The 19,253-nt window shown below is 41.2% G+C and overlaps 1 protein-coding gene across 3 annotated transcripts in view; it reads right to left on the bottom strand.

The window, feature by feature from the left end:
• SCUBE2 (signal peptide, CUB domain and EGF like domain containing 2) overlaps window positions 1-19,253 on the bottom strand; it is a 50,107-nt gene that overhangs the window by 12,745 nt on the left and 18,109 nt on the right. The window contains exons 6-16 of one of the 3 annotated variants that reach the window (XM_081918253.1): window positions 18,723-18,839; window positions 14,685-14,774; window positions 13,133-13,249; window positions 11,854-11,976; window positions 8,490-8,606; window positions 7,079-7,201; window positions 6,291-6,401; window positions 5,844-5,930; window positions 4,339-4,443; window positions 2,813-2,971; window positions 2,253-2,456 (exon numbers count right to left, since the gene is read on the bottom strand). In XM_081918253.1, the coding sequence (XP_081774379.1) occupies window positions 2,253-2,456; window positions 2,813-2,971; window positions 4,339-4,443; window positions 5,844-5,930; window positions 6,291-6,401; window positions 7,079-7,201; window positions 8,490-8,606; window positions 11,854-11,976; window positions 13,133-13,249; window positions 14,685-14,774; window positions 18,723-18,839 (1,353 nt within the window). The remainder of the gene's footprint in view (window positions 1-2,252; window positions 2,457-2,812; window positions 2,972-4,338; window positions 4,444-5,843; window positions 5,931-6,290; window positions 6,402-7,078; window positions 7,202-8,489; window positions 8,607-11,853; window positions 11,977-13,132; window positions 13,250-14,684; window positions 14,775-18,722; window positions 18,840-19,253) is intronic. The other 2 variants (XM_081918254.1, XM_081918255.1) reach the window with 2 other exon arrangements.

The raw sequence follows: 19,253 nt of genomic DNA, 5'->3' as shown, positions 1-19,253 counted from the left end.
ACTTCTTTCCATGGCTGTAAAATATAACCCTTTCCATCTCCATCCTATTAAAAGAGACCTTTGTGCAGCATTCATTAGAATGGCCACACTATAAATGAGTTAAGTCTTTTCAGAAATATTTAAGGTCAGTGTTTGCTTGTGAAACGTTACCCTCTATGATGTGTCCAGTTCCCTGAAAATCAAAGGGTGGGTGTGTCAGTGTGCACATTTTTAAAGCTACTGAAGCACAACTGATCACTCTGTATGGAGCAAAAACTGAAATAAAAATGTCTCGGCAGCCTTAATTTCTTCTGTACAAATATTAGTTTAAAAATTAAGCTGCAAAGTTTTAGTCCCACAGAATAAAGCACAAGGTGTGCCACACAGTACAAAAAAAGTCTGTTTTCACAACAAAGAGCAACGACTTGGAAATAATGGCACTACATCAAGGATTCAGCAAGCTTTCTTTGCCTGCTTTTTATTTCCCCACAACCTGCTTGTTTTCCTTCAAATGAGCTGAAGAACCATTTGCCTTCAGCAGGATTCATTCCTATAACCACTGTCTTTGTTTGTCTTCAGTGACCATTAAAATCCTATTCTTAATCACTGCAACTCTTTGAGAAAGTGAAAGCTATTCTGATGCAAAAGAAAGAGGGGGAGAAAGGCAACTCCAGGGCGCCAGGAATAGTAGTTATAAGGACATTTAAAGGCTCTTTCACTCTATTCAATACTTTTAGCCTTTAAGATTTTGATGCCATGGAGAAACTCTATAGTGTCTCCATGATGGAAAAAGGTGAGCCTCATAAAAGAGGTCGTGATCCACAACTAACTGTTCCCCTAAGAGCCATGCCTTGACTTTATAAGAAAAACACAAAAACCCGATGGAAACTTATTTCTAAGCAGCCCTCTGTATTGTTTTAGGATCTTTTTGTTTTGGTGTTTATTGGTTCACAAGCTGTGGTCATATGGGTAAATTATGCGCATTAGGAGTTAGGTCTTAAGTCTATTATTCCTTAAGCAGCAGGTTGGCAGAATAGCCAGCTATTTATCTCTGGTTTGGAAAATTTATTCCCCTCTCCCCCAGCACCTCTTTCAAGATCTTTTCATTTGAAAGGAAAGAAAGTTGCAAGATGTTGGGAATCAGATACACGGGGGGGGGGGGGGGGGAGAGAAACAGCAGGGGGGGGAAATTCTAAACAGAAAGTTCTTTGTGTCACTTTTTCTTCTTTTTAGGAAAAAAAAAACTGAGCCACATTGCAAATTAATGTTCTTTTGGTGAAGTGTCACTTTATATGCTTACAGTACAACGAAGACTGACTGAAAGACGCATTTGTGCCCCGTAACGCAATTTTTTAAAAATCAGCGCTGATGATGGAAGTTAAAATCAAACAACATTAAATGCAAACACTGAAAACCCCATCCTAACAGCATCATAATATAGATAATAAAAACTATAATAACAGCATCAGATTTACTAAACATTTAAAGTCTGTGCAAATGCCTAATGTGTGCTTCACATGCCTATACTTGCAACAGTTAACAACTTACTGTGTGAAGGGGAGATTTGTTTATGAATATTAGAGAGGGTAAAAAGTGGGAAACACTTGCCCTTCTAAATTTATGGAGTTCAGAAGGATACAAATACAACCTATTTACACGGTTTATTAGTCCTCATGCAGCCAGCCCACTGGATGCCACACCTGAGCATTACAGAAATGAAAAGGAAAGAGTCACCCTGAGTCTTGTGCTCACACACTTCCCCTGCCAGCTTCCCTGCAATTGGGCACAATGAGGACCTTAGCAGAACTTATTCTCACTTTCCACTAACCCTCGCTTGTCATGTTGCACTCGTGGTTTGAAGATGGCTTGCTCTGAAACTTACTAGAATTTGCAGTTTGAAAAGTTTCTGATCCATACATAAGGTCATATGAGGTTTTATGGAAAGTGAAGTTAAACACTGTTGAAGGTCACCTCTCAGCTGTGCAGGAAGAAGAAGAAAAAAGAGGAAGGTAGAAATGTGTGAGCCCAAGATGGTGGCATCTTCCTGCTAATGCCCGTAAAGCTAAATCATGGTTTCTTTTTCCTGTCTCCACTCCACTTGGGCTAGCTGTACCCACAGCCAATCAAAGTGAGGTTTCCCGCTCAGCACTTTGCGAGACGCTCCACTCTGGTGGAATTCCACTGCACTGCATCACCAGACTCTGGTCTTTCTTAGCTTTCTGTCACCATTACATACGCGTTAGATCAATGCATCTGATCACATCCATGCTCACCACATTTGTTGCCCACATGCCTTTGACCCAGGCCACAGACTTCTTGTGTTTCCAGCACCCTGGCAGATTTCCTGGCCACATCATGATTCACACCAGACAGGCGAATATGGAATTGTTCTTTATTTATCACCTTCCGCAACGTTCTAATTGCTTTACGAAGTCTTTTCTCAGTCCTCTTACGTGCGCAGCTCAGACTGCATGTTTCTAGAAAGGTACAGGTGGTCGCGATCAAGAGCAGAAAGCACTAAAGTGCAACAATACTAGATTCAAAAGAGTTGTCAGTGCAATAATGGTAGACTGTATTAACTACGGCAATACATTATTCTGTGTTAAACTTTTCAATATGCCCAAAACAGACAGCAATTAAATGGTGAACATCTAGTGATAGTAGCTTTCTGACCATAGGGGAAATGAATATTAAAGCTTTAAAACAGGAGATACTTTTTTTCTTTTTGCATGAAGGTGAAAGTGAAAGAGAGAGAAATCAAGGAACAAACTGCAACAAAGCTCCCTCAAACCCATAATCTTTCAATTGTATTGTGGGTTCCTTTCCAACCAACCTGTCACCTCCTTTTGGTTTGTTTCAAGCTCAAAGTCTGCAGATATAAACATTTCTCTAGCTGCCTTCAAGCTGCTGAGGTCTCCAAGAGTTCTCTTGCCAGAACTGCACGTCAGGTTTACATAGTAGAAGTTCTTCTCCATTACTGAATTATGTTTCTCTGTGTGAAGAAAATTAAAGGAAGCAAGAGCCATCTATGCTGTAGGGCCCTTCTAAGGCTTGATAAATGTTGCCGAGAAAATGGTTATGGGGCTGTATGATTCATTCCAGATGCTAACGCACTCGATGGTGTATGGTACAGTCTGGTATTTGGACACATTTTCTATTTTATTAGACTAAAACCAGTGCTGAGGTCTTAATGCTGCCCAAATTAGTTTATTGAAAATTAGTTCCATTGTTCCTTTTACACGCTTAAACCAGCTATGACAAAGCTCTACACCATTAAAAGTTCAAAGTTGGACTGCCAGAACCTCAGTCAGATTTACATGGCTATAGTTCTAAGCATTTGCTCACATATTGCGTTTGTGTTAAGAATGAAAGGAAACATATCCAGGTAGCCCTAGGCTTGTGATTAGGTACAGTGTCTGGGAGTCCAGACATTTACTGCGTCACTTGTCAGCAAACTAATCCGAAAAAATTTACAGTGGCACCTCAAACATGGGCTGAGCTGTGTACCCTTGCATCAACAAGAAATCAAGTCAGTCAAGATGTATTCAACACTTTTCCTGCTGATGCACATACATAATCACTAGCCTTTGGGACAGATCCCATTTAGACTGTCCCTATGTCCCCCTTCCCCCTTAATTGCCCTGTAACATAACTTGATAGGTAATTCTCCAACCATGGTTCTTTAAGCTGTAATGCTTTCTAATCTTTAAGGCTTCCCCATTACACACCTGATGTACAATAACACATTCTGACTGCAAAGGTTCCTGTCTATTTTGCACTCTTGCCACGGCCCCCGTTCTCTTTTGTCTTGGACTCAAAAGTCCACTTCTTCACCTGACCAATATTGGTCAAGACAGCCTTGCTCCAACCTAGTTACTGACATTAACACTGTACCATCCCTCACGCAGCCTTGCCTATGACTGGCTACAGAAATTATTGTAGACTATCAAACTATAGAAAAATTATCTTAAACACCTCTCATTGGATTCTTCTGCAGCTATTTTCAAACTCTGATCACCTTAGGCTATATATGCATTCCGTTCCATGATGGGTGTTGGCGCCGTATCCCACCTGGCACCTAACAATGGGTTATTAGGTGAGGAGGTCTGGAGCACCACACAGCAGCAGAAGTGAAAGGAGGCCTGGACCTGTCCTATGGCCCTACCGTTGGACAGAGCGGTTGCAGAGAAGCAGAATATTGTTCTGACTAATCATGTATCTATAGTGCATGATCATAACCAAACATTACCAAGGTCCTTCAAAAAGTAACTACAACTACACATCACACACCATTGGGGGCCTCTGGCATTTACTGATCTACAAAATTAACCCGCTTTAATCACGCATATTCATCCATACCTGGTATTATACGATGAAGGGCATCTTGAAACATCTTACTCTTTCTCAAGTTACATTTTCCTTCATTAAATTTAAAGGTTACACTTGTCCTGATGGTAGAAAGATCTTCAGGAAGAAACATTAAAATTGTTACTTTCCTATGCAAGGACGTAAAACCAAGCAGGTAACTCAGGTGGCTTTCAAACACTGTATCATCAATACTTTGAAAATAAAAAGTGACCACCTGCTTCTCTCTCCAAGAGAAAGAGCTTTCACATAAAGTGAAAGCAAAGCAATAAGCAGTTTGTGGAATGCTCTTCCCAGGGAGACTCGCCAGGTGCCTTCATTATACACTGTTAGGTGCCAGGCCTTTGGCTGATTAACATTCTATGTCCTTTTAAAAGTGTTTGGGGGGTTTCTTTCTTTTTTCTTTGTTTTTATTATGTATTTTGTGTTTTTATTTTGTATTTTTATGCTGCAAACTGCCCTGAAATCTTCAGATGAAGGATGTTTTAAAACTTAATAAACAAAGACAAAATTTGTAATTCATCTGTTCCACTAATGCCATATGAATACTATTCCTGGCAACTGGTAGACTGTATAGCAGCATCCCTAATGCATTTAAAAGCATCCCTTCCACTTCTTATTTTCATGTGTGAATGCTGTTGCTTTTGGATCCAAAGCCTACACAAATGAGGGATGTATCACCAGGCTTGGAGAAAATCCCAAAGTTTGCAGAACTACAAAAAAACTTTAGGGGAGAACGATGGGTTATGTTGGGGTGGGGAAACAGCTTAACAAGGACTGAGTGTGCTTAATGGCCATGGGATGCTAAGTGAGCATGGAGAACAGAAAATGGTAGCAATGACAATCCTGTAGGACTGAGTAGGAAACACGTTTTGTTAAAGGTGCCACTTGTAAACTCTGCCTTACACTGAGACACACTAATAATCCACCTAGACCAGCCTTGTGCGTCCTGAGCACAAGTCACTGCCAAAGACTGCTCCATACCCTGCTAACCTGAGATGATTTTACAAGAGATACCTATGAATGAAGCTGAGATCTTCCGCTCTGCCACTGAACTATGCACTGTCTTCAAGAATCTACAAAAGGCTACTCTAGTTTGGTTGCCCTTTTTAACAAAACGGCAGCACAAAACTTGGGTTGCAACATTTATTCAGTTAATGGATTAAAAACCTTAGGGTCAGTTTTAAAAAGTGCCCCCGATTAACTGGGAAGCAGATTGTTTTTTTCCAAAAATTTGCCAATAAAAGAACTTGCAAGAATCCAAGGTTGGCAGTGCCATCTTAAAAAACACCCCTCTTTTTTTCCCTCACAAGGAAATGCCTCTTCTATGAGGGTACCTGCTACAATATAGGGAGTGTTTTCTGCATAACTGTTTTATTCAGATAAATTTAGGCAGATTAGTAAATTAATTGACCACAATTTCTTTAATTAAGCAGAACCCTTAAAAGATATAAACCAGCCCAAGCCCAACATGGAAAAATATACAGCAGATAATTTACCTAGAGCAGTTGACTCACTGGCATTTTGTTTTTTTTTCTTAAGTGGAGAAGGGCTGCCACATTTTATATTGTAGGAATCTTCAAGGCCTAAGAGACAGATCATAAAGCTATACAATAAAACAGAAACACATACTAGAATACTACTGAAATATATTCCTGGAAGCTCAATCCAGTTTCTGAATAGACTCTCAAGCTTACAGTACTAAGGCACAAGTGACGCATCACTAAGTCTAGAACGCATATTTATTTATTTTGAATATTTTGTCTGCCAAGTGATTTTCACAAGGGAAATCTGGTATAAATTCGTGTAGCAGGAGATAGTTACTACAGAATGTGCATATGGATAGTGGCACATGATTTAATGAATATTTCCAGAATTTTTCTAAGGGTTCTATTCTTTTACTTAGAAATAACAACATTATAATCACTGTGTTCGGCATGACTTACCAGAGGTCAGATGAATGTCAGAGGGGCAGATTAAAAAACACCTATTGCTTCCATCAGTCTTAATGCAGTGCAGAGATATTTTGGGTAAACTGACATCAGGCATGGACCTTTCTATAGGGCAAAATACAGATACACACAGGAGAAGAAAACTAATGACAGATATGGTTCTAAAATGCAAATGTGAAGTTATGCATGGCACAAAATCAATATTGCTGAAGGAGGAAGGCACAAACAGTATATATACATTTCCTCTTTTCTATAAAATACTGAAATTGGGTTTTTTTTTAATGCAGGCAACCACAAAAGGAAAAAACAGCCCAGATTAAAAGCACAGGAAAGAAAGCATCAAAGACCTGAAAGTATCTCCTGTTTTGTTTTGTTTTTAAGCCAGCTTTGACAGACAGCCATGATGGCCAGTTAGAAACAAAATAGTACTGCAGGCTGAAGACATACAATAGATTTTTCAGAGAACTGCCTGCAATTTGAAAGATGGATCACTGCTCTTAGTATCACACTTTCACCTCATGGTAAGCAGATTCTAAAGATATTTGACTGCTTCAGAAACCTGGTTCACCAGATGCAATGGTGAGATAAAAGAAACATGGATGTATGATAAGAGAAGTGCACTCTCTTTCAGATCACTTCCAGCTCTTAAAAAGTACTGTCTGTCTTCGGCCGTGATAATGCGGATCCACACTGCTGTGCTCAACGGATCATTGCTATCAAAATTGCTTCAAATGCGCAGGAAACCAAAGTTGCAAAAACCATTGGGGGCTCTTGAATCTTACCAACACAGTCCTTTTTGTTCCAGTGTAATTTGTGGCCAGCATCACAGTGGCATTCATAATCCCCCAGTGTGTTTATGCAGGTATGTTGGCAGCCACCATTGTTGATGCTACACTCATTGACATCTATAGCAGAATGGGGTGGAGGGAGAGAGACATTTAACCAAAAAATTAGTGCAGTTCCTACTGTGCTCAGCGTAGAGTAGCACATTCAAAACTACTGCTGGGTACAATAATACATTCACTATGCTAGGGGTAGCCAATGTGGCACCTGCCAGATGTTGCTGGATTCTAGCTCCACCCATATCCCTGACCCCTTTGGATATGTTGGCTGGGAGTTGGAGTCCAACAAAATCTGGAGGGCACAAGTTGGCTACTGCTGGACTATGGTATATATAGAAAGTGTGGCAAGATCTCTCTCTCTCTCTCTCTCTCTCTCTCACACACACACACACACACACACACACACTTAATTGTAAGCTTGTGAAAGTCAATAGAATTTTGGGCCAAATAAGTGAGCCTAGTTCTGAAACCTGGGGAACCTAAATATGCATATATCTTATTTTATTAATCACCCTTTCTTCTAAGAGCCCAGGGCATAAGAACCTAGGATGAATAGCACAAGATAAACAACAAAATACATTACTAAATAAAATGCATACAGAACTAAAATATTACAAAATAACAAATGTCAAAACCCAGACTCATGATTTGTCTTGCTCCAGATAAACCACAAGCCGCAACCAATGTTTCTTATTGGTTTAGAGCGGGTGCTTTGTCTGGAACAAAACAAACCAGAAGTCTAGGTTTGAACAACATGCTAAGCCAAACCATGACTTAACTCACAGCAGAAGAGCCAGAGGTGGAATAATGTGTCACGGTTTGGTTTAATGTTATGTCGGAATCAAAATAAAATGACTTGAAGGCACAGGCTTTCCCCACAGGAACATTTTAAAACCATACGAGACTGTAAATGACTTACTTAGCTTGTCAAAGCTACGGCTACGTATTTCAGTTAGAAAAAACTAAATTACAAACATAATCTGTTTTTTGAAACCTTTTTGAATTAGGGCTAGCCTTGGAGGAAGCTACCATGCAGAATACCTGCTGAAACCAATGGGTGTTTTGCAGGCAGCCATTCTGCAAAACCTCTCTCTTAGTACCCAAGTGTGGAATGCAACTGTTTGTTCTAATAGACATAGTTGCCTTCCATTAAAAGTGAGTAGGAAAAGTTACTTCAGCAAAAGTATGATAAATACACAGTTAGTAGTTTTCTGTTTCAAACTGACCAAAAAGGAGAAAGGCAAACATCTGAAAAATCTGCAGCACTGGGTTTAAAACCCGTATTTCCAATTGCTGTTAAAGATAGCACAAGCAATAATCATGCCAGCAAGAACTTTATATATACACTCACCTCCACAATGTGTGAAGCCATAGAGTGTGTATCCTTTGTTGCAAGTACACTCAAAAGTGCCTGGATGATTGATGCATATATGGTCACATGTTCTTTCAAATGTACATTCATCAATGTCTGCAATTTTTAAAGGGACGCTTCATTATTTCACTTTATGATTAGGAGACATTTATATACTAGGAAAGCTGGATGAAAAGAAAAGTACTGGATTTTTTTTGAAAAAGTACTGGATTTTAAAACACCATGAGGCAGTTAGTATATCAAATGTGGCAAACCAAAGAGTAGAACTGCTGTTCAAGTGAATTATTATGCTTTTTTAGACCACTGAAAGTATTTTGTTATAAGGTAGCCGAGACCAGGCAAAGAGGAAGCAATATTTATCAAGCAATACTTAACTTTCCTACTTCTTTTTCCTACTGACTTAACAACGGTATAAAACATTGGTCTACTTACTGATTAAAATGCCACTGACTGCAGAATAATAAAGTGGTTCTTTGTATCTCTGGGCAGGCAAAATATAGTAAGTCGATAGCCAGCAGGTATTTTCTAAAAATAGAGGTGTTGGAACTTGAGGTTCTTTAGAAACTTTCCCTAGCCAACCAACCTTCCTAATATTCCAAGCAGGGAGGGGACAGCAAGGAAGGAAGGTGCAGTTGCTCAGAGGAAAATAAAAAAGTAGTATTTTTTGCATTGCAAGGGCCAAACTAAACATTACACACAGATGCATGTAACATCATTCTGATTTGTCCTTTAAAAGGTGGGAAAGACAGTTTGGAGGCAGGTGTGGGGAGGTGAGATTGAGATAGCTGTAAGGGAGTGCCTTTTCTCACCTGCTGTTTCCACTCTCCACATTGCCTCTTAAAACAGCTCCTTCCTCCAACACAGATTTTAATAAATATTTTCTTGAATTTAAAAAGGAGGCCACTGCTCTGAAGGAAATTTGGAATTTGGAAAAATCAGCAGGGGAGGGGGTAAGCACCCCCTCCTCTATCAGTTCTCTAATCCCAACCACTCCCTAGAAGTGGCTCTTCCCATTTTAATAAGGCAATCGGCCAGTGTGGTGTAGTGGTTAAGAGCGGGAGTCTTGTAATCTGGGGAACCGGGTTCGAGTCTCCGCTCCTCCACATGCAGCTGCTGGGTGACCTTGGGCCAGTCACACTTCTGTGAAGTCTCTCAGCCCCACTCACCTCACAGAGCGTTTGTTGTGGGGGAGGAAGGGAAAGGAGAATGTTAGCCGCTTTGAGACTCCTGAAGGGGAGTGAAAGGCGGGATATCAAATCCAAACTCTTCTTCTTCTTCATCCATACATTTTTGTGTGGAATGCCTTGGTTTACCCTGAATACACCATCTTGTTGGTACTTAATACAACTGCTATATGACATTTAATACTGAAATCATTGTTCTAGAAATAACAGAACGTGGGTGGCGCTGTGGTCTAAACCACTGAGCCTCTTGGGTTTGCCAAGCGTAAGGTCGGCAGTTCAAATATGTGCAACGGGGTGAGCTCCCGTTGCTCTGTCCCAGCTCCTGACAACCGAGCAGTTCGAAAAAGCATACTAGAGTGAGTAGATAAATAGGTACCACTGTGGCAGGATGGTAAACGGTGTTTCCATGCGCTCTGGCACTCCTCATGGTGTCCCATTGTGCCAGAAGTGGTTTAGTCATGCTGGCCACTAGACTCAGAAAGCTGTCTGTGGACAAATGCCAGCTCCCTCAGCCTGAAGAGAGATGAGTGCTGCACCCCATAGTGCAATTCGACTGGACTTAACCGTCCAGGGACCCTTTACCTTTTTACCTTACCTTTTACATTTTCTAGAAATAACCCAGCCATACATAGGCAAGAAGGTGAACATTGTACATAGACAACACACAGATGGAGGTTGAGATCAGGGATTAAAAGATAAGTACAGTGGTGCCTCGCAAGACGAAATTAATTCGTTCCGCAAGTCTTTTCGTCTTGCGAGTTTTTCGTCTTGCGAAGCACGGTTTCCCATAGGAATGCATTAAAAATCAATTAATGCGTTCCTATGGAAACCGCCTTCAGACCACGTCCGGGGACAGTCTGTCCCCCGACCTCTTCTGAAGGCTGGCGGGGGGCAAAAGTCTTTGCTCCTCCCCGCCTGCCTTCAAAAGCCGTCCGGGCGCTTTTAAATCGCCCCGGACAGTCCCGGGGCGATTTAAAAGCCCCCGGTTAGGCAGGCAGGGGGGGACAAAGACTTTTGCCCCCCGCCCGCCTTCGGAAGAGGCCCTGGACCTCTTCTGAAGGCTGGCGGGGGGCAAAAGTCTTTGCTCCCCCCCGCCTGCCTTCAAAAGCCGTCGGGGAGAGCGGAGAATCGCAGTGCGTTTTTCCGCTCTCCCGGGAAGGTCAGGCAGGGGGGAGCAAAGACTTTCGCCCCCCGCCGGCCTTCAGAAGAGGTCCAGGACCTCTTCCGAAGGCGGGCGGGGGGCAAAAGTCTTTGCTCCCCCCCGCCTGCCTTCAAAAGCCGTCCGGGATAGCGGGAAGCGCTTCCCTGCTATCCCGGACCGCTTTTAAAATGCTGGCGGTGGGTAGCAAAGCCTTTCGCCCCCGCCGGCCTTCCTGGACCTCTTCTGAAGTCCGGAGGGGGGGGGAAGGCTTTGCTCCCCACCGCCAGCATTTAAAAGAGGTCCCCGGAGATTTCCCTATGGGCTTTCGTCTTGCGAAGCAAGCCCATAGGGAAAATCGTCTAGCGAAGCGTCGCAAAAACCGAAAAACCCTTTCGTCTTGCGGGTTTTCTGTCTTCCGAGGCATTCGTCTTGCGGGGCACCACTGTAATTGGTAGAAAAATGAATAATAGGTAGGTGCACAAAATACTGTATTCAACTAGCACTTGTATAGGTTTTTAAACTGTTAACATATTATTTTTCTTAGAAAAAAATAGCCTACTTCAAACACAATTTTGAATAGTAGCACAATTTTAATTAAATAATGAGCTAACTACTGGTTGGTAAACAGATTAGGTGGAAAGATGAGAGACTTAATACTAAAACAAATTGTATTCAAATGGTACTTTCACTCGAACTGTCATAAATTCTACATTTCCTATTTGTCATGCTACATCTGATCTTAAAAAAAACACAAAACCAAAAGATAAAGAACAGTGGATTGAGTTTTGGGTTTTTGGTAATCAGTTCTGCTTTGCAGAAGTCATTGTCAATGATGGCTTCATAAATTGTTCTCTAGAAAAATGGATTAATGCATCTACTAAAGCTGACAGAAGCTGAGTCATGAAATAAATTCAACTCCAGAACATTATTTCTGGAATTCATTAGCACCTCATTACTACCTACATGCTCAAACTGTTCCAAACATATTTATATTTTGATTGCTTGCCCCTGCACATACCTTGACAAGACTTTTCATCAGTTAATAATTTATAGCCTTTTTTGCAGCTGCAATCAAAACTACCAATGGTGTTTCTGCAAAAGTGATCACATCCACCGTTACTGGCCTGACATTCATCAATATCTGTAAATAAAGAAACAAAGGATACAAAGTTTGATTTCCTTTTCTTGACAGATTCTAAAACAGGTAAATACCGTAAATTTCAACCATTTTCTGAGTGCTCCTCCCATCTCCTTATACAGCAACCATTAGATTCTCTATCTTTTCTATAAAAAAAATACCCTGCTAAGCCACGAGGATTCTAGTTTCAAGTAATTATATAACATTTTAACATTTAAATTATATAACATTTAGGAAACATCTGAAGGCAGCCCCATATAGGGAAGCTTTAATGTTTTATTATGCTTTTATATATGCTGGAAGCCGCCCAGAGTGGCTGCGGCAACCCAGTCAGATGGGCGGGTAATAAACATAAATTGTTGTTGTTTAAAAATAGTTTTAAAAGTACTATCACGCTAGGCTTAAGTCAGATTCCCACTGATTAAACCTGTAGTTCATACACTGTGTGCATGAACACAATAAAGTAATAAAATAAATTTATTAAAGGTTCCTATGCGGCCAGAATACACAGCTATAAAGGAGGCTGCCTGTGACAATTCTCAGTGATTCACTGTTCTGGTCTACCAGCCTCTGGCACGACTGGGCAGCTCTGCTGAATTAGGTATGGCAGGATCGTTTTTATGACTCCTGGGGCACGGAGGAAGCAGATTAATCTGCCCTCAAGAGGAGGTGCCCACAGAACCAGTGACACATGCAGAAACAAGAGGTTAAGGGGAACTAAAAAAAACCTTGCATGTTGTTTTGTGACATATTGGTTTGCCTTATAAATATAGTGTCATAAATTAAATGATGGAAGATGGGTAGTTCATTCTTACACATTCTTCTTGCAACCCATTTTGGTTCTACATGAACAGAAGAAAAGTCAGAAAATGTGATGCACATGCCGAAGATCCCCCAGCCAATTGCCAATCCTGGGTTATGTTTACTATGTATTTTAGACCTGTGTGTCTCCCTGTATGAACACCCTAAACACCCATTTCTAACTGTTTGAAAGTGGAGGCTATTTAAAAGACCATATGCAAATTACAGCTGAGCTTCCCATTTCAATTTTTTTGCTTGTTTTCTTAATAATTTACAAATGGCAAGGTTTTCATTGGGATGCTGCAAAAGCAGCAATTTCTATATGAACATTGCAAAAAAAAAAAGGTCTAAACTCTACCTTTGCATGTCTTCCCATCAAACTGAAGGGTAAATCCAAGAGGACAGCTGCAATGAACACCTGTTGAGGTGTCTTTACAAGTGCGATCACAGCCACCATTATTTACTGCACATGTTTCTAAGGAAAGGAAATAAAATCTGGCATTTGCAGAAGGAAAAACTAAAAGAGAATTCAAAAGCAGCATGTGGTATTTGATCTTTTCCAACTGAATTACTTCCATTCTAACTTGCCAATTTTAAATTAAGATATGGACAACTCTGTTAGAGAAAACTGATGTGACAACTGTAGCCAAATGTAAAGAAGGGGAAAAGCAAAGCCATGCTCACTGGATCAACTCCATCTGCTGGGTCCCCGTTGCTGGTCCTGCCATCCTCCACATTTTGGAGGGCAAAGGACTGCAGTAGGGAACCTACTATGCTCGTGTCAGGAACTTTGTAATTTAGACTCCTGATCGGGCAATGGGAGATATTACAGGGAGGGAGAGCCAGGGAGCTTATCCTGATCTTCACTTCATGTGTTGGTAACTATGTGAAGGCATGATGCCTGCATAAGATCCTGTGGGGTGGGCAACTGACTACATTCACCCAAAGGATATGGACTCAGGCTTCATGTTTCCATGACAGAAAGTGCACCCTGTTCACTCAAATGTAAAAGAGCACTCTAAGTCAAGTGAAGGTGAATGGATGTATCAAAGAAGAGGGTGTGCTTAACCACATTATCCTCAGCAGGCCACAGGTTTTTTTGGAGCAAATTAAGAGAAAGAACATGCCTTAATTAGGAAAATAACATTTTATGGTCTTTAAGATAGGGATTCTCATATCCTGCAGTATAGATGAATAGGCTTGAAATTTAAATTAATGTGAATGAACTCAATTCCTGGCCTTTGTGCAGAACTGCAGCTATGGCCCAAAATATGGCTATTCCTCCCCGAGGCAGACCAGTAGACCGGAAAGTGGAATGGATTCAAATCACAGTCTTAGGACTGGATCTTTACAAAGTCTCCTTGTCTGGGACACTAACTGAAGCACAATATTTGAAGGCAAGTCCTATTTTATTTCAAGAGAATTTCATTTTAATCAAGGGTGCTTGATCATTCCCCATTGTACATGATTTCTACATGCTTAACCACATGACACGACTGGGGGGAAATTCTCTCTTAAGTTGCCAATAAGCTCCTTTCATAAAGATAAGATTGAACTCTATATGCTACTACAGATTTCAAACTTAGCGCAAGTAGGAAAGGTATAATCCCCTGTGCAAATGCATAAGTGCATTTGCATGAATCTGTGAGATACTTGACAAAGGGAAAGAACATGATATATGGTTCAATGGAATATTGAACCGTCTTGCAGAGAATTTCCCATGCTAAACTGTACCAGCATGAAAGCAGGCAAAATTCCCATTGACTTTATTCAGTAGAATGGGTAAAAGTGTTTCCTGATGCTGAAAATAATCATATAAGCTACAACACTTAAAACTGGGGAAACGGTATTTCACAAAGGAAGGTTTAGTAAGTTATCAGTGTCAACTATCAGACTAGAGCACTTCTTACCCATGAGCAGTCGCCGTTTCACTCGCTTGTCTACATCAGCTCCCGCTGTTGCATTGTTTTCAGAGAGCTCAGTTGTAGCCTCCTCTCTCTCTTTAAAAGCGAAAGAAAAGTAGTCTCATAATTGGTCCTACATGCAGTAGGTACTACATTTTGGTTCAGGAAAGAATCTCCACCATTTCCTCCAACTCATGGGTAACTTTGAGCTGTGTTTGCTTGAATCCTATGTCAACATACAGGAGTCCAATTCACAATGGCCGTGTTCAAGTATAAAGCCTGTCATTAACTATTGTTAGGTAAATTCATTTGTGCATGAACTGTGTGCTAGTGCAAGCAGCCTCAATACGCTCACTTCACCTGTCCCTTTCTCCCAATGGGAAATGGCATGGCTTAAAAGTGCTCATGGTGTTTTTCTCCCAAACAAACCATTATAGGAAGCCAGGATGAATTTGAAATCCTAATGTAGAAAGACATGTGTGATCTGATAGGTATCATCATCATGACTTGGTGGAATGAGATGCATAACTGGAATATAGCAACGGAAGAGTATACCTTGTTCAAAATGAATAACACTTTTAAAAAGTATCTTTTGAGTCTCTCTCCTTCCATTTGACTCGCATTGAGAACATTGTTAATGCAGAACTGAATGCAGAAGAGCAATGAGATGTACAGACTAGTCAATGCACAATTTACATCTTCGTCACAAAGTGGTTTAGGTACGGTAATTTTCTAAGGAAAGGTCTGTAGCTCAAGGATAGAGTGTCTGTTTTGCCCAGAGAAGGTCTCAGGTTCAATTCCAGGCATCGCCAGCAAGGCCTGGGAAGGTCCCCTGCCTGAAACTCTGGAGAGCGGCTGCCAGTCAGTGCAAGCAATACTGAGCAAGTTGGACCAATGATCTGACTTAGTTGAAAGCAGCTTCTTATGTTATGCAAACACCAATGAAAACACCAGTAAAGCCAATGAAAACTCTGCAATTGCTCCTGAGAAATATTTTAAAGGGAAACAAAAGGGACAAAATATAACACCAGCAAAGTTATTTTCTCAATTGAAGTCTGGAGGATAAATTATATATATATATATATATATGCAGGTTTTGGTGTCCTCGGGTGTCTTCCCGTGTAAAAGTTGGGGTGTCTAGGCGACGTTTCGACGAGGTCTCACTCGTCATCTTCAGGCTGGTGCTTTCGGCTTCTTGTTACTGGAACAGAGCAGGATCTCAGTGTTTGAGTTCCTATAAATACTGTTGAGGGGGTGTGGTGTATAGCCTCCAATGTTCTGGGCAGAGAGGAAGTTCCCAGGCTAGTGTGCCTTTTCTTCTTTTGTTCCTTAATTACTTGAGGGATATCTTGAGTGATTTCTTGAGTGATATCCTGAGTACCACTTAGGTGGGTCATTAGGTGTGGATTAGTTGCTAAAGTCTTTGTGTCTTGACCTCTTGAACTTTGTGAAGAGTTTTTCTGAGAAGATGGCTGTACTGCACTTAGTTGTGCTCTGGCTTGGCTTCGTGTATAGGGGCGAGCTGTGGTTTTGTGGCCTGTGTCAGCCAGATCTGTGTAGGGATTGCACGGGGGTGCAGCATCCGGAGGTGCCACCATGGTTTGGCTACTGGATGGTGTCTGTAATTTATCTGTGGAGAGGGTCTGGGTTTGGGTCTGGTGTGGTTGATTGGTGATAGCGTTCTGTGTGCCTCTGGATCTGGTGTCAGTTTTTGTGGGGAGGGCTAATTTCCAGATGTCTGGCAAGCGGGATGTGTCGTCACGCTTGTTCATGTTGTGAGGGTGTTTCTCTATCTCGATGGCTTCCATGATTATTCTCTTGTGGTGATGTTCCATGTTAAAGAGCAATTTGGAATCTGCAAAATTAATTTCGTGTCCTGTTTCTTTCATGTGTTGGAAAAGAGAGGAAGTTTTTTCTTCTTTTTTGACGGCATTCTTGTGTTCTGCGATACGTGCATTTATTCGTCTGTTTGTTTGTCCAATGTACGTGGCTGGGCAGACTTTGCAGGGTATTTCATAGACCCCTTGGTTTTCTAACTGGATTTTATCCTTGGGGTTTCTGAGGATATTGGCTATTTTTTGGTTGGTGCAAAAGGCTGTTTTGATATTGTGTTTATGGAGGATTTTGCTAATTTTATCTGTAGTGCCCTTGATATAAGGAAGGAGGGCCATGCCATTGTTTTCTTCTGTGTCTTGGTTTTTGGGGGGTGTTTCTTTTTGGATTAGCTTCGTAACCCTGTTTTGCTGGTATCCATTGGCAATTAACACATTTGAGAGATTCTGTAACTCAGTTGTCAAGTGGTCTTTGTCAGCCAGGCGTTTGGTTCTGGAGATGAGAGTCTTGGCTACGGAGTTTATTTGTGCAGGGTGGTGGTGTGATTGTGCATGTAAGTAGCGGTTGGTGTGTGTTTTTTTCCGGTAGATAGTGTGTCCTAGGGAGCCATCAGGTTTTTTGTAGATTAGGACGTCAAGGAAGGGAAGTTGGTTGTTGGCTTCTATTTCCATAGTGAATTGTATTTTGGGGTGTAGGCTGTTGAGATGTGTGAGGAAGCTATCCAGTTTTTCCTTCCCGTGTGGCCAAATTACAAAGGTGTCGTCAACATATCTGAGCCAAAGTTTGGGTTTGTGTTCTGACTTGTCTAAAGCATTGGTTTCAAAGTGTTCCATGTACAGGTTTGCGATGACCGGTGAGAGGGGTGATCCCATAGGTGCTCCTTCTATCTGTTTGTATCTTTGTCCATTGTGGATGAAGTACGTGTTGGTTAGGCAGTGGTTGGTCAGGTCCAAGATGTATTCGGGGGGATTGTATTTGTTTTGAATGGCTGTCAAGGCTTCATTAATGGGCACTTGTGTGAAGAGAGATACCACATCGAAGCTCACAAGTAGGTCATTAGGATGTAGGTTTTGCTTCTTTATTGTTTCTATGAACTGGAAGGAGTTTGGAACGTGTGAAGAGATGGATTCTGCATAGGGCTGAAGTTGCTTGGCGAGAAATTTAGCGAGTCAAAAAAGAAGAAAAAACTTCCTCTCTTTTCCAACACATGAAAGAAACAGGACACGAAATTAATTTTGCAGATTCCAAATTGCTCTTTAACATGGAACATCACCACAAGAGAATAATCATGGAAGCCATCGAGATAGAGAAACACCCTCACAACATGAACAAGCGTGACGACACATCCCGCTTGCCAGACATCTGGAAATTAGCCCTCCCCACAAAAACTGACACCAGATCCAGAGGCACACAGAACGCTATCACCAATCAACCACACCAGACCCAAACCCAGACCCTCTCCACAGATAAATTACAGACACCATCCAGTAGCCAAACCATGGTGGCACCTCCGGATGCTGCACCCCCCTGCAATCCCTACACAGATCTGGCTGACACAGGCCACAAAACCACAGCTCGCCCCTATACACGAAGCCAAGCCAGAGCACAACTAAGTGCAGTACAGCCATCTTCTCAGAAAAACTCTTCACAAAGTTCAAGAGGTCAAGACACAAAGACTTTAGCAACTAATCCACACCTAATGACCCACCTAAGTGGTACTCAGGATATCACTCAAGAAATCACTCAAGATATCCCTCAAGTAATTAAGGAACAAAAGAAGAAAAGGCACACTAGCCTGGGAACTTCCTCTCTGCCCAGAACATTGGAGGCTATACACCACACCCCCTCAACAGTATTTATAGGAACTCAAACACTGAGATCCTGCTCTGTTCCAGTAACAAGAAGCCGAAAGCACCAGCCTGAAGATGACGAGTGAGACCTCGTCGAAACGTCGCCTAGACACCCCAACTTTTACACGGGAAGACACCCGAGGACACCAAAACCTGCATTCCTGTACCCGTGAAAATCTACGAAAGCATATATATATATATATATATAATAAGCAGACCTCCTTTCCTTCCAAAACCAACCATTCAAAGTTGCCTAATCAGATGTGGGGCATGTTTCTCACTTTGAAAGGTACAGTTTGACCAGCCAGCCATTTTTGAGCAAAATACGCAGAGATGGCTAAAGGCTGAAGTGCTTACATACCAAGGCAAGTTTTTCCATTGGAATGCAGCATGTATTCTGGATGACATCCACAAACAGGTCCATCATCAGCATCTTCACATGTATGCTGGCAACCACCATTCCCATGGTTGCAAGTCACTAAAAAGAAGACATAAAACTGAGCTTCAGAAGCGTTGGCAAAGCCTATGGAAATCTGCAGCTCAGGGAGACTGTATCTTGAATATTATATCTTTGCCCTCCATGCATTTGGCATGCCTATGAACTATTTTATCAAGATTTTCATCTGTTGTGTATGTACTTTGACACAATTACCAAAGTTAATTATAACCACGAGCGACAAACAAATTAAACACTCATTGACATGCCTGCTTTTAACTGACTTAACAATTTAAATTAAATTAACAAAATTAAATTAATTATATTTTACTAGTCTTACATTTATATTGTTTTTATATAAATAGTTCATAATTGATGAAGCAATTTAAATCAATTAAATGAAATGAAATTAATTATATTAGTCTTACATTTGAACTGATTTCATTTAAATGGTTC

The sequence above is a fragment of the Podarcis melisellensis genome, assembly GCF_964234715.1.
Source record: "Podarcis melisellensis genome assembly, chromosome: 1".
Lineage (NCBI taxonomy): Eukaryota > Metazoa > Chordata > Lepidosauria > Squamata > Lacertidae > Podarcis > Podarcis melisellensis.
This window is presented reverse-complemented; position numbering and strand designations above follow the sequence as displayed.